Below are 14,934 nucleotides of genomic sequence, written 5' to 3' on the forward strand. Positions count from 1 at the left end.
ACAAGGGGAAGAGGAGGGGCAGGCACTGATCTCTCGGTGACCAGTGACAGGACCCAAGGCAATGGCCTGAAGTTGTGTCAGGGAAGAGTGAGTTAGGATATCAGGAGAAGGTTCTTCACCCAGAGGGTGGTTGGGCACTGGAACAGGCTCCCCAGGGAAGTGATCAGAGCACCCAGCCTGACAGGGTTCAAGAAGTGTTTGGACAATGCTCTCAGACACATGATGTGACTCTCAGGATGTCCTGTGCAGAGCTGGACCTGATCTTTGTGAGTCCCTTCCAACTCAGGATATTCTGTGATTCTTCTTGTAGACTGAATCTGTAAGGCTACAGAAATGTGCTGTATAAAACTGTGTGTGCAGAGTTGTGTGTATTTGCACTTGTCACATTGAGGCTGCCCTATCTGTAAGACTCCTGTCCCTTATTAGACTTGCTGTGTGTCAATGGGTCACCAGTAAGACTTGGTTACAGATAGTGAAATATGTTAAAGAGAGGCTGATTTATTAGGGTTTAACTGTCATAAATCCAGCTGCCAGGAAGTTCAAGGATTTATTTAATGTGGAGACAGTAAGTGAAGGATTTGGGACAGGACTGAGGAGGCTTTGCTGTGAGTGCTTCTGCTGAGCTGAGCAGTTGTAACAACCTGCAGTCCCCTTGTAGCGAGTGCTTTGGTTAATGTCATCCAGTGTTTCCCTTCTCTTGTCACAGTAACCAAGTCAGTGTGCATCATTTGCATGAGCTTTGTTCAGGATGCTGCTGCTTAAGTGCAGAATAGGTAAAACAAGTGTACTTTAATTTACAGCTGGTGTCACTGCATCCAATGCTTACACTAACTATAAAGCTTTCGTGGGAGTGTAATCCGAAACCGTGGCCTGGGGCTTGGAGGAACTTCCTGGACTCCTGCTGCCATCCCTCCTTGGGGGAATCCTTCGGGGCGATGCTGATAAATGTCACTGGCTAGAACAGGTGGAATATCACGTTAAGGATCTAACCATTTTGGTATGTTTATTTAAGTAAAATAACCTGTGGAGGTAGGAATGAATTCTGGAACTAAGGTTGTGAAACATCTTGAATCTGGACTAGTGTCCTCAGCTCAAAGGTTAAAGGATCAGCTAAAGTATGGGGGAAGGGCACATGTTTTGGAGGCTGGTCTGCAACTGTGTCTGAGGACTGGGTGAGTGGGTACAGAACAGCAGCTGCTTTTGCTGCTATGCCACTGGTGCTGTCTAGATCTGCAATTATAGGTATGAAAGGTTTCTTTGGGTCAATGCAAGTAAATTTGCGGAGTTTCAATGTCACATCTAGAGCATATAAAGCCTCAGAGGAGTTGCTGTTACCCTGGTCAGGTTTAGAGTATCCTGAAGTTCTCCTTTCTTTGGTAAGGGTGGTCCTTACTCTGAATGAACATTTCTGGCATGTTTGGATGTAGCTTGCCTTGCTATTTCTTTTATAGGTTTCCAGAGGACCACTTCTCCCAGACTTCTAAGTGTAAATTTGATTAAATGTCAAACAACTTCACCTGAAGCACAAGGGAAATAGAAATAATAGCTACTGACTTGGCTCTTTTACTGTACTGCTGTCATGAGTTAAACAATTGAAAAGCCCACTGAACCCACACAGGCTCATTTCTGGCAGCATTCATGCAATTCTGTGCTTGCATCTTTGCTGCTGCAGGGATTGTCGCATTTGCCTGTTCAGTATCTGGATGATACATCATTTTGTCACTCATGAGGTTTACCACCAGATGCAACCATAGATTCAAAAAGCATAATAAAGTATCTTCATGAGGGGTGGTGGGAAAGAGTTCCTATTATTTTCATTTGGTTTTACAAGCAACATTTTTCCGAGTTGCTCTTCTTCCTTTCCCCACTTTTCAAACCACGTTATTCTGATGTAAAATGCGTTTGGCATCAGAATCTTAAATTATTCGTTTGTTGTGCATTTGAAAACACCCATTTGTGTATTTCTGAAAAGGACAGTAAAGCTTACTGCTGCAACAGCCTACACTGGAAACAATGCTTGAGGCTCCCAGCAGGAAGATGATCCCCAGGGTCGATGCGATGAGGTGTGTGTGAGAAATAAGACAACAAAGGATATTTGCTTTCACAGGCAGGAGAAGAGTTTCAGTTTCTGTTACTATTTCAATATTATGGGAAACTTCTTCAAGGCCACCAGTGTCTTTCCCTCCAATCAGCATGGCAAAAATCTCTATCTCCAGTTCAGCCTGCAAGCCTGCAGCCACCTGGGAGAGACAGAGAATGACTCACAAGTAAGGTGCAAGTTTCATACATGGTCCCCTTCAGGAGTCCTTGGAGCTGGAGACTGATGCCCCAAGCATGTCAGTGTTAGAGGCATTTGGACAGTGTCTTTAATGCTATGCTTTAATTTTTGGCTAACCCTGAAGTGGTCAGTCAGTTGGACTAGAGGGCCATGGTAGGTCCCTTCCAAATGAAATAAAATAAAATATTCTATCTATTCTGAAAAGAACATAAAGGTAGGGAGGTACAAAAGGGGCAGATGTGAGGAGAAAAGAAAAGAATGGAAAGTATTCCAGCTATCTAGATGGATTTCTGTAAGGTCTTTGACACAGTCCTCTACACCATCCTTCTTTCTCAATTGGGGCCTTTAAAGATCCCTTCCAACCCACACTATCCAATGATTTCAAGTACTGGGTTGTGGCTAAGGCTCTGGACTAGGAGGTTTGATTTGCATTCTGGCACTGCCTCTGCACAATTCATTGCTTCTTGATTCCATGCATTGGCAAGATATTGCCTGGTATTACATGGATGCTGTGGCCAGCACTATTTATTCAGAGATAGTGTGTAGGTAAAAAGACAGACTGAACAAAAGCAGAAAGAATGAAAGCTTCCTACTTAGTGAGATAATATGCTATGGTGCTTTGCTAGATAAAAAACTTAAGGTGGAGAACAGTTGGAAGCAGGACAAGAAAGGATTGGGGCAATAGTTTACTAGGGTCAAATCCTGAGGGCAGGAAGTTAAGTCTAGGCATAAGACAGAGCAGATATAACAAACACCCTAAGCAGAAGGCAAAACTCAGAGGCAGTGGTAGAGTAGTCCTGTTTGCTTTGAAAAAACTCTCTATTACTTCACTGCTTGACCTGCTGCTTTCCACTGAACTTAACATTTTTATCACTCTGCATTCAGGCACAGGCCGAGACTCGAGTGCTAGGAACACTTAGCTGAAGGTGGCAGAGGGACGGTGGAAGACAGCATCCCTTCAAGTAACCTTAAACAAAACTGTACCCTGGCAGCTCTATTCCCAGATAGCTGCTGTCCCAGAAAGGTGCCCTAGCTAGCCTGAGGGCCAGCTGGGTCTAGGAAAAAACCCAAAAGCTCTCCTGTGCAACCTACAGGTCCTGGTGTGTACATCACTCTCAGTCCTGTGTATGGAGGAGGCTGCTTCACCCGAAACCTGTCAGAAAGAGAAGAGAATCAGTTTGCCAGAAACTGTTTCAGGCAGGAGAAATCTCATCAAGGCTGCCTGCTCTTCCTTTGCTTTTTTAAATGACAGCAGAATTTCTTAGCTCATCCTTTCCATCATAATGTACAAGTTGGACTACAGCAATTCCTGGGCTTCTTGCCAAGGCTCAGGTTTCTAACAAAAAAACCCCAAAGGAGCAGATGAATGGGCCAAAGTAAGCCTCCAAAGAGCTTGTTAACATTGCCCGGTCCTTATAAGAGAATATGAAACAGCACCATTTTAAATCTGCACATTCAAAGGTAGCTGAAGTACAAACAGCTTCTTGGCAAACACCTGTGTGTTGCAGACCCAAAAGTTCATAACAATCTTTATTTCATGTCCTTTGATGTGATTCTATTGCAGGAAGCATGATACTGCTATGAATTTTGTGCAAATAATCTTTAATTAAATTGTACCAACTAAAGCAGAAGTTTTGCTTCCTCATTTCTTACTGATTGTTTCACATCTGAGACTCAGTCTTTTTGTGAATGCAACTTCCTACTGCTCAGATTTTTTTTTCAAGATCATTAGATCAGGTATGACCTTTACTTATGCATTGCTCTGGAACTGATCCTGCAGATTTCATTCCCCCCTTACCAGCATGCCCTTGCACCAGAAGCTGTTAAAGCAAAGGCAGTAGAAGAGGCATTCCTAGGATATGGCTCCATCTTATGGAAAGCTCTGGCAGACCTATGAAGTGGCTGTGAGAATTCCTGTGCTTTCTCTGAGTGGTAGGTCCAGAGAAACTGTACTTAATTTTTGTCAGGATCTATTTGGAGACATAAAAACCAGGGTACTAAGAATTCAAACTAACCTTGAGAAGTTCACACCAACATTCTTCATGATTACAATGGTTGCATAAATGCAGCCTTCCTTTAGCACTCCAAATACCACCCTGGGTGGGATGAGATGGAATTTGGTAAGATCCTGTCTTGTTGCAAGAGAAGATGTGCTGACCTTTCCTGAAGCAGGATCTTCTATCTTTGCAAACAAAATATGAGACAAAGAGAAAGTTGGTGGCCATTAAGTCAGGTAGAGAATTACTTAACCTATATTTAACCTCTGTTCACTCACCCTGAAGAATTACAAAAATACATCCTAATTGAGTAAAAACTGAAGCAGCACTTCAAATACTGTCTGGAAATTTATCCTTGAGGTGTCTCAGGGAAAATGGGGGAAGATCTGCTCTTTTGGAAACAGAGCTTTCAAGTAAGTGCCTGATGCAGAATGAGTTTTTCCTAGCAGCTGAGAGGAAAGGTACTTCTGGAATTGCCAATAAACATATATAAATTGCAACAGCCATGTTATAGTAAATAGATTCAAAATACCTTCCAGCATTGCTCCAGGGTGAAGATTTTATGGAAAAGAGATGACTCAGATGATATGAATATTGACAAGAAAGATGTTATTTTTTACCTTTTTATTTGGTATGGTGGTTGGTTTTTTCCCCTGAAGGCATGATGGTAATATTACTCTCTCTTTTCTTGTCTGTCCTGTAACATCCACCATCAGACTTGGAACTTTCTGTTGAAAGGCTGTCTCTTCTGCCCCCTCAGTCTTGTCTGGAAGGGAAAGATTTCCAAAAGCATGAAAAAGTGACAGATGGATTGAAATTCATATTGCAAATATTATGTCAGAAGTTATAAAAAGATAGCGAGCTGCTCCAACTACATTCTGGAAGGCAGGTGTACCTCTTGTGCTGCTGGAACCATCATCTTCTTTGGATGGATACTGCAGGGGAAGGCCAGATGAAAGGGATGATTCACTTGTATCAAGAAATTCAGCTGCTAAAGGGAAAATAATGGAACACTGAGTCAAGTGTTTTTTATGATCAAAATCTTTTTCATAAACATGTGAAAAACAACATCAGTCTTTAGCACTTTAATTTACATAGTCTTGGAAAGCTGCTACATAACCATGAAAGGCTGGGAAAATCTGCATGCAATGTTTTGCTCTACTGGGCCACAGGGATCTCTAAAATGCCTATTGTGTGATTAGTAATTTCTTGTTCTCTGGCTAACTGAACTATAAACCATAAAGGACTAAAAGAAAATCCTGCACAGGTCTAATGGTGATTGAAAATGAGGAAATATGGGAAGTAGTGGGGGTCTGATAAAGTCCCACAGAGGACTATTTGCCTGATATGAATCTTTGCTGTGTATGACTTTTAATCTCACTGTATAATTTCAGTAACTTGTTAGGCTGCTTTTTAAACAGAACTGAAATATTCCTCTCAGATCTGAAAAGCTGAAGCTGAGATAATGATCCCTCTTTCCCTGCTTCCTGTCATAGAGTCACTGTCTTCCTCCTATGTCCTCCAGTCTATCTTTAGCCTGCATGTTTCCTAGTCCATATTGCTTTTGCACCAGTTCCCTCTTACCACTGAGTTTCAGAAATAAATCTCCCATATTTTTCCTACAGTCATACTAGTTATTTTCTAAACTTGGCTCCTTGGTTCTTGTTCACCCACCCCTAACTATTATTTATTCCATTCAAGTTTCTTGAGCATTTTTCATCTATCCAATTCTCATTCATAGCATAATTCTTCAGCTTAGCATCCAAAGCTGATGGTTCTTCCACATTCAATGATGTCTGCAAGGGCTTCTTCCTCCTGAAGAAGATACAAAACTGATGCCAGACAGTCGATTACCTCCACTGGGTTCTCTTATCAGCCTCAGAGGCCAGGTCTCACTTGTTTCTTTTTGAAGTGGAGGAAGTTCCTTAGACATTGCTTCCAAATCAGGAAACTGGAGAAAAGGAAGAAAGAGGGCTTAGGTTTTGCAACTAAACACCTAGGAAAACCAGACAGCAAACACCCTTCTCCCCTTGCAGAAAAATAAATGAAAAAATTTTTAAAAAAGGAATGCAAAGGAAACAAATAAGCAGAAACAAAGTGGTGACTATAAAAGTGGTAGAAATAGTTACATCAGATTACAACCTACATTTCTGAGTATGCTTTATGCACTTACATCATTTACCAGTAGAAAAGCCCCCAAGATCATCTCTAAATTAGGAGTGTTTGTTTTACTTATTCCCTTTCTAATAAGCAAGGAGAGGGGTTTGAGGGGTAAGTAAAAAAATCCTGAGGTTGAGCTTTGCCCTGAATCAGGCTCTCTCCAGAGCTTATGTAAGGAATTTTATAGAGTTTGTTATCAGTGAACATATACCATCTTCATCTGCCATGGTTGTCTTTTGTAATGGTTTGTTGAGATAAAAACCCCAAATTGTCTTTGGGAGCATGGGAGATACTAGTTGGCCTAACAGACTTCATCCAGTTTTCAGCTGCATTACCTTTTGTTGGTAGAAGGTTTTGCCAAATTCAGATTCAAAATACGGAGCATAAATATCATTTATCAGTGCTGCGAATAAAGCTTTCTGTTTATCCAGTTCTTTCCTAGGGATGTTTTTCACATTGTTGGTAAGGAAAAGAAAGAAAAAAAGCATTATAACTGAGTTCAACTTGTTTTTCAGTATTGTGCATCAAAAAGTGGATTTGGTAAAGGCAAGTGGCATTTTCTTGTGTGGTTCATCACATGAAGTAATATTCTTGTAATTGGCAATTTTCTTGGAGGTGGATTAAGAATTGACTGGTCAGAATGCAGACAGACAACAAGCTGCCTGCTATGAGGAGCTCCTCCTCAGAACATACTCCATTTCTCTTAACCTCATGGAACATGTCTGGGACTGCCACTGGTGTCTTTCCAACCTTCCAACAAACACTTCAAGCTAAGAATTGGTATTCCAGATACATTGCTAAAATTTTGAACACAAAACTCATCTAATTTCATTATCTTATCACAGAAAGACTTCACGGCTCTGTGGATACAGAAAAAGCTGTTCAAACTTCTGAAGGTAAGGCTGACCAGAGTAAAGATCAGTCATGTTTTCAGCTTGATATAGCCCAGTTTTACACTATTAGAATTTCACTGACTTGCAGCAGGGTCTAATATCAGCTATAAAATGATCAGTCTTAATCATACGGAGAGTTTAAACACTGGTTTTAGAGCCAGAATTGCACATGATGTTCTTGGGTGCTGACTGCTCAGATTTATATATTGAAATTATTTTTTAATAGGATCCAAAACAGTGTGAAATGCTATACGAAAATGTAACTCTGAAATTCTAAAAGGCTTTTTTATCTCATGCAAATCAGAAATAATTAAGAAGCAATATGGAAAGCCTCACATGGAGTGCTGTGTCCACTTTTGACCTGTCTGGTGCACAAAAGGGCCACAAAGATGATTAAGGGTTTGGAAGACCTCTCATGTGAGTACAGGCTGAGAGAGCTGGGACAGTTTTGCCTAGAGAAGCTTTGAAGCACCACCATGTGAGATGGTCTGGGGTTCTATTTGAAAAAATCAGCTTTTATTTGTGGAATACCTGAATCTTAACCTAAAGCGTCAGCATTTGAAAATATTAATATACAGTATATTCTACACTAGTGGCAGAAGCTGAAAACAAAACAAAGGGCTTCCGACTTCAGCCTTGGTTTGCATCGTGCAAGTTAACAGTAATGCTGCTGGGTTTTGGGAAAAAAAAAAGACAAAAGAGACTCAAACCACTTTTACAGCATTTCTGTTGAGCAGAAAGTACCCCATTATTTGCAAGCAAGCCATTGCACCATCACCCAAGACCTGGTGAAATCAGTAACATTCTTTACCAAAGCAGATTAAGCTGGCTCATAAAATAACTTGATCCTACTAATATTATTACCAGGTCTCTTCCAGTTTGCTTTTCCACTTGGATGTTACTCCATCCGGACTGAATCACCCAGAAGAAAAAAAGAGAGAGTAGTGGGAATGAGAAAACTAGTAGTCTTCTATAAATACAAAAATATTTACAAGATAACCCTGGAAAGAAAATGCTTTTTGTGAGAGTATGTTATGTAAACACTTCAGGTGGCTTCTAACTCAGACTCGTATGGTTTGCACAAAAATGTTTGCTTATATCTGCATTTTTATTAGATCATTCAATCCAAGAAATATGCAAAGTCCTTTTCCAACAAACTTTGAATTATCTTTCAGATATGGAAAGAGAGCCATAGAGGGACAAAATAATCACAGGACAAGACAGTAAAACGTTGCCGTATGTATCTAGGGATCTAGATTCCAGCCCTTAATGACAGTCAGTAAAGCACAGTGCGCTTGGCTCCACCCTTTGTGTCATTTCCATTTGCACCAGTGCTTGCTGCTCTGTCCTACCTGTCCTGCTGGTCCTGTCTCTGTGCAGTGCTTGCCTTCCGAGTGTGATCCTGGGCAGGAGGAGCCACTGCCTGCTCATACAGCTGGCTCACACGGGCTGCAAGGGGAAGGGCATTGATGAATGGGCTTGCTCTGCTGCACAGGGTTATGAAAAAAAATCAAAGGATATTTTTAAATGCATCCTTCTGCCACTTTATGGAAACCTAACAGAATCTTTGTTACTGTGAGGGAAAAGGCAGAAAGAACTTCATTCCAAAATCAAGATCAGAGAATTAACAGATAAGAAGTTGAATTCAGTATTGAAAGGAGAAGAAGCAGATTAGGTTCACACTCCCACCCTGTATTTCCTGACATATTTTTCCGTTCTTTCAAGATACAAATAGCTGTGAATAGGAAAAGTTGCTGACATTCAGCCACTCTCTAACTGGGGTGCTCTGAGGTCTTTACCTACAGCTGAAGAAAATAATGTGGGCTTTCAGGGACCCTTATTACATTTAGATTGCTTAAGCTTGCTTGTGCTTAATTGAGGTTGTGAAGCAGCCATAATCAACATTCTCATGGAAGGAACTGCTAGTTCAATATATAAAATGGAGAAATGCCAGCCTTTCCACATTTAATATTGTGACCAGCTCTATTAAAGAGTTGTCCTGTCCTCTGACATATTTTATAAAGTGTGTTGTTTACTTTATACCTTGAAGCTAAATCATGGGTCCAAAGAAATTTCCTTGTCTAAAAACAATTTTCTGTGGCGAAGTTTAGGAGATGTGAGTATTTGAGAGATATGATCCTATTAGACTATGACAATATCTCTTAGTGTTCTGGGAATTACATGAGTTCAAACTTCAAAATGTGGGGGTTTTTTTGGTCACCTTCTTCACCATAAAACATGATTTTATTTTTCAGCTTTTTCTATTTTTACCTGTTTCTAAGAGCTTTTCTTTCCCACTATCTTCTTCATTAGCAACACCACATTAAAATTGCACCTCCATTTAAGAGGAAGCTGTTCAGCAAGAATTTGTTGCAGCAGTTTCTGTTTATTTTGCACAGTATGGCGTTTTTGACAAGTAGAAATATTCTTGACAAGGAAAAGAACACTTTAAAGATGAGCATCACAAGGGGATAGAATGTAATGAATTTTTCTACAGAAAAGGGTGATGGGTTTTTATAAGAGATAACTTTTATTTGTACATCTTGATGTACAAATGTGATGTGACGGTTTGAGATTAGATTTTGAAGTGTAATAAATGACTAGGATTTACTTAGTTGCTTTGAAAAACTTGTCTGAAAAGTTGTTACTTGCATAAAAATAGCCAAGTATTGTCATGGCTCTTACAGCTAAGAAAATTCACTACATGAAAATGTCAAATACACATGCCTAAAACCAGGAATTATTTTTCAGACGTACTGGATCATTGATGCTAAGAGGTCCTAATCATCTGTGAGAGTTACACAGAAGCATGTGCATAGTACATAGATGAATTCACCTTTATATTGCCTCTTTAAAAATAATAGTACAATACTTTTAAACTTATTATGATATTTTTTAATTAAAAATATTATATATATTTAATTTTAAAAGTACAGGTATTCAAATTTTTATTACCTTTATCACTGAGCTTTTCAGTTGACTTTTTCCAGTCAGGGAAGGACTGCAATGAAGTAGGAATAACTGTGACTACATGAGAAATAAAATTCACAACAACATCTTATTCAGAGGATTTATATTATAAACAAGTGCTATCTTGTTATCCCCACTCTTGTAGTCACATTGTCAGGTATTTCAGTGTGTCAGAAAACATACGCTGGGAAAAAAGGAAGTACAATTTCCCTGTTCTAAACAGGTATTTGACTCCTTCTTGATGACCCACTGCATAGATAGCTTTTTATTTTATATGGTCACTTTTTATTAGGTCAACTAAGCTAATTCCTAATCAAATTGAAATCCTTTGGCAAAAAAATCTGAAAAAGATGTACCTATATTGTATTAAAATTAGACTCCCAACAAGTTAAATGGGAAATGTGTTCAGGAATTTGCAGGCTTTGTTACTGAGGAGGTCTCATGTGGCTGGCTTACAGTAAAGTGAATGAGGGTTAAGAGGCTCTAAAGTGTTTCCTTTATTCTCATGCTGTCTCTGAAGCAGTTAACTGGAAAGTAGAGCTCCTGACCAGGCAGTCTGGGTTGTAACAGAGCTATTGGAGACTTGGGAGCAATGTGACACTGATTCCTGGGTCACAGCAGGTGCTCACTGAGACTGCTGCAAACAAAAGAGTTGTCCAATGTGAAATCTGTAACTGGAAATGAAGGTGCTGAAGGTAGCCAGGACAATCAACAATAATTAGTCACTAGACAAGTTCACTGGATCTGAGCAGCATGTGAGGTTCAGCACCTGGGCCTCATTGAAGTAAGTAAATGTCTGCCTAGAGGATAGATGCAGATGGAATTACTGACAGATCATTTCTCTGTCCCTTTTTCCAGAAAAGCTGTGATCCTCTTCTATTTACCCACCTTTCCCATTACCTATTCCTCTCCTTTTTCTTTTTGTGCTCTAATTATCCATGAAAATTCACAGATTATGTTTAAAAAAACAAAATGCTGCTCAGCAGTAATAACAGTATTCCTCCAGACTGTTTTTGTATTATCCCAAAAGCAGGGTTTAAATTCTTACTATGGAGGTGGCTGTGGTTGAAATAGAAGTCTCCCATGTGCAATGACAACAGACTGGAAACATTTTCACCCTGATGTTGGGGGATATTAAAAAAAGTAAATTACTGGAAAGTAATTTTGGTCTGTGTGTTTGGGAACATATCATTCAGTAGAACTCTTGAACTGTTTTGAGCATTTCTTCCCCAAATGGCAGCAGTGCCCAGCTGAATTCAGACCAGCTGAAGGCTAACTGTGGCTCTGCTTTACCATTAATCTACACCAGAACTGGCTCTGTGCTGCTCTGACATTTGCTGGTTTATGAATGGATAATGTGCTTCAAGCCGCACACTTCCAATGCAATACAAGGGTTTTGTTGAAAGAAATACTTAAAAAAAATTTGATTTTCTCACTGTAACCTGTTCAAGGAGACTTGCAGCATTCTCCTTTTCCTCTTCTGTTCTTGGTTCTTTCACATTAATCTCTTCCAGCTCATTTTCCTGCTTTAAGATGTTCTCTATATATTCCTGGTGGAACAATGAAAAGGAAGAATAAAGATGCAGATGTAGGCTTAAAATAGATATTTACATTGACATAATTGTTCCAGCTGCTACAGAAAAGAAGCACATTTCTTTTCCCACATCTCTTTAAATCAGTTGGATAGAAAAAAGGGTTTTGAACACACCACTCTGCCAGAAAGCTACATGCAGTACAGAACTTTACTAACAGACAGGTTTGTAGAAACAAATGTTTCCCACAACAGTTCTTTTTCACTTGTTTATATCTCTTTAATCTTATAGGAGAAAGGAAGAATATTTTCCTTAAATCTTGATTTTGCTCTGACAAAGTGAAGGTGAGGCTAAAGATTTAAGACACTTCATTCTGGAAAAAAAAGGAATTAATTAAATATTGATTTATGAGCAATGAGATTATTTTCATTGCACATTTATGCAATTGTTGCAACTGTTTTTTCAGTGCTAGTAATTGCAGTTCTTCCTTCCCAGTGTAATAAACAGCATTCAACTTTCTCTAAAAATCAACAATATATCTGGGTGATGAATAGACTTCCCTTGCCATTTTGGTGTGGAACTTTTCTTACACTGTTTCCCTTTAAAAGATCAGTATGCAAATTAAAGAATAATTTTAATATATTTATAGACTGAAAAACTGGTAACATTTCATTCTGATAGACTTGAATATCCCAAACATATCTGGGCTGGCCAGCTGTCAGTGTTTTTCTATTGCAAGCATGTTTTCTTTGAAATGTAATGTGGGTAAAAAAAAAATTATATAAATGGCTACAATATATTACTACCTTCACACATGTCATATGCTGTTAACTTACAAATTCAGTCTGCAATGCCATTATCAAAATAGCTTAAATGAATAAATTACAGGACACATATATTTTGTTCTTCTCTAATTCCTAAGTAATAATGGGGTTTTGACTCTAAAATCTCTTCTAAGAGCATCTTCACAATATGAATTAAATAAAGGAATGTTTTACACTAACACTGAGAAGGGCAAAGCTGCTCACCTTTGGACACCATCTCAGAACACTGGCACAGGAGGTCTAGCTTGTACCCTGCTATGAGCAAGTCACTAATGAGGGATGACCACAAACCTTGTCAGAAGGCTACACAGCTATTTCCTAGACATGGATAGAGTAACAAACTCAGACTGAAATCTGGAAATGTTCTACATTGATTTATGAAAAAAATATATAACCAAAACCAGAGTGTGTCTCAGTGTCTCAGTGACCAAGTTACTTGCAGAATTATGGTGAGCTAGAAATTCTTGTTCAGCTTTATAGATTTAAATTCCTAAGGTTTTTTGAAGGAAAACAAACCCTAAGCAAAATAAAAGTGAAGTAAGAGATATCAATATTGACAGCAAGGAAATCATATGTTAGAGTACTGTCGGTCATGTATGCTGGATTGGATCTCGTGTATTTGCTCAGAAAGCTAGGTTTCATAAGAGGTAAATGAAACAATTGAACTTTTTCAGAAAAACACTTACAGCACCTATGTATGAAATAATTGTTCTTCAAGCATAGTCGATATTTCTCAGGTATATACTTCACAGTTATCACACCCAATTCATCTACTTGTTTGTTCTCTTTTGCTTACTGGAAGAATGAATAAATGTGGTTGAACTACCTTGAGGGAAAGATGCAGTTTTTCTCTTAGTTCATCACAGAGTGGCTTATACTGGAATAGCTGGCGGATCTGCAGTTTTTTGGGACATTTTCGCACGGGGGCTGGCAAGGACACACGAGCTTCTCCGATGCTGAGACCCCTCCAGGCATACCTTCTCACTAGGGGACCTTTGATCTCCTTCTGAACAGAGAGGAGCAAACAAAAAGAGCAAAACCCAAAAATGCACCTATTGGCAATATGTCTCAGTGGAAAGGCGTGTCATAGACCTAGACAATAAAGCCAGTAGATTCCTGGGAACAATTTATCTATGCTAAAACATATTCATTTGATAAGACAAACTCCCCTTAAAATTGCTTTATCCTCTCACTAAGTGTAAAAGAATGGGACCATACATTTCCTGACACAGCCTACCATTTGCTCTGTCTGCTTAATAAACTGAATTTAACATTCTTACTGTTTAGAGCTTCATTTCCCCACAGAGACAAACATCTCTTGCTTTAACATGAAAAGACAGTTTTGAAACAATTATACCTCAGGAGGAGAAGATTCTTTCGGAGTCTCTGGCTGTAGATATGGAGGAACAATACTCTCTGGTTCTTTCTTCATTACCCAGGGGGATGATTCAGCCATAGGCCGGAGGACAGTAATACTTAAAACACCTGGTTTAAAGACAAATTTTGCTAAGAACCAGTTCAAATTAAAAAACAAAAAAGTGTCTCAGACCTACAGAAAAAAACTACCTATCGAAAAAACATCTTATTGCTAACACATAAAAGTCCTTGCATCCATGGCTACAGATAATATCAGATCACTGTGTTGATTATAGAATAGTGGTACAAGTTCAGATTATTCAGCCCATTTGTAACAATAACTTGCTTATGCTACTTGCTTTGATTCTTGGTTAACAGCTCAGTTGTATAGTTGTGGGGAGTAGCCCAAACAAGGAAGAGCACAGCATTGACCCATGTGTACTGAATACTAATCTCAGAAGTAGTAGAACATATTCAGAACATGCATAATTCTTCATTGTGTATTATACTTCATGCCCTGATCACTGGATGGATTCCATTGGAGATTATTTATTTGTATTGTTTGCATAAATTTTGATGTTCTTCAAAATATTTTTTCCAGCCCAACCCAAAAACTTAATCTACTGTGATCTATCCCACAGGCGACCTTCAAAATGGGTATCACCACTGAGGTACTTTGTCATAATGATACAAAATTGTGAAACTTTGCTGTAAAGACAAATAGACCCAGTATTGTGAAAGGTAGAGCAGGAAGTCAGATGTGCTACTATTACAAATGATTGCTGGCTGTAAGTAAAATTTTTTTACTGAGATTTTGACTGGGTATGTATGCTCTCCATCTTTCTGATTTTTTCACCTTCTGCATTTTTCTGGCTCCCTCCATGTCCCTTCTTTTTTCTTTTTTCCCATGGCAGAATGACTTCA

General features: G+C 39.1%; 1 protein-coding gene across 1 annotated transcript in view; it reads right to left on the bottom strand.

Moving 5' to 3' along the window:
- Positions 1-386: 386 nt before the first annotated feature.
- The window catches only part of SPAG17 (sperm associated antigen 17), an 86,681-nt gene continuing 72,133 nt past the window's right edge, over positions 387-14,934 (bottom strand). The window contains exons 34-47 of the mRNA XM_064702783.1: positions 14,012-14,139; positions 13,481-13,660; positions 11,741-11,848; positions 10,284-10,329; positions 8,681-8,777; positions 8,193-8,240; positions 6,771-6,873; positions 6,130-6,226; positions 5,171-5,266; positions 4,896-5,041; positions 4,294-4,460; positions 3,371-3,431; positions 2,087-2,240; positions 387-955 (exon numbers count right to left, since the gene is read on the bottom strand). Coding sequence (XP_064558853.1) covers positions 828-955; positions 2,087-2,240; positions 3,371-3,431; positions 4,294-4,460; positions 4,896-5,041; positions 5,171-5,266; positions 6,130-6,226; positions 6,771-6,873; positions 8,193-8,240; positions 8,681-8,777; positions 10,284-10,329; positions 11,741-11,848; positions 13,481-13,660; positions 14,012-14,139 — 1,559 coding nt within the window. The 3' untranslated portion in view covers positions 387-827. The remainder of the gene's footprint in view (positions 956-2,086; positions 2,241-3,370; positions 3,432-4,293; positions 4,461-4,895; positions 5,042-5,170; positions 5,267-6,129; positions 6,227-6,770; positions 6,874-8,192; positions 8,241-8,680; positions 8,778-10,283; positions 10,330-11,740; positions 11,849-13,480; positions 13,661-14,011; positions 14,140-14,934) is intronic.

This window comes from Zonotrichia leucophrys, chromosome 1 (genome assembly GCF_028769735.1).
Source record: "Zonotrichia leucophrys gambelii isolate GWCS_2022_RI chromosome 1, RI_Zleu_2.0, whole genome shotgun sequence".
NCBI classification, from domain to species: domain Eukaryota; kingdom Metazoa; phylum Chordata; class Aves; order Passeriformes; family Passerellidae; genus Zonotrichia; species Zonotrichia leucophrys.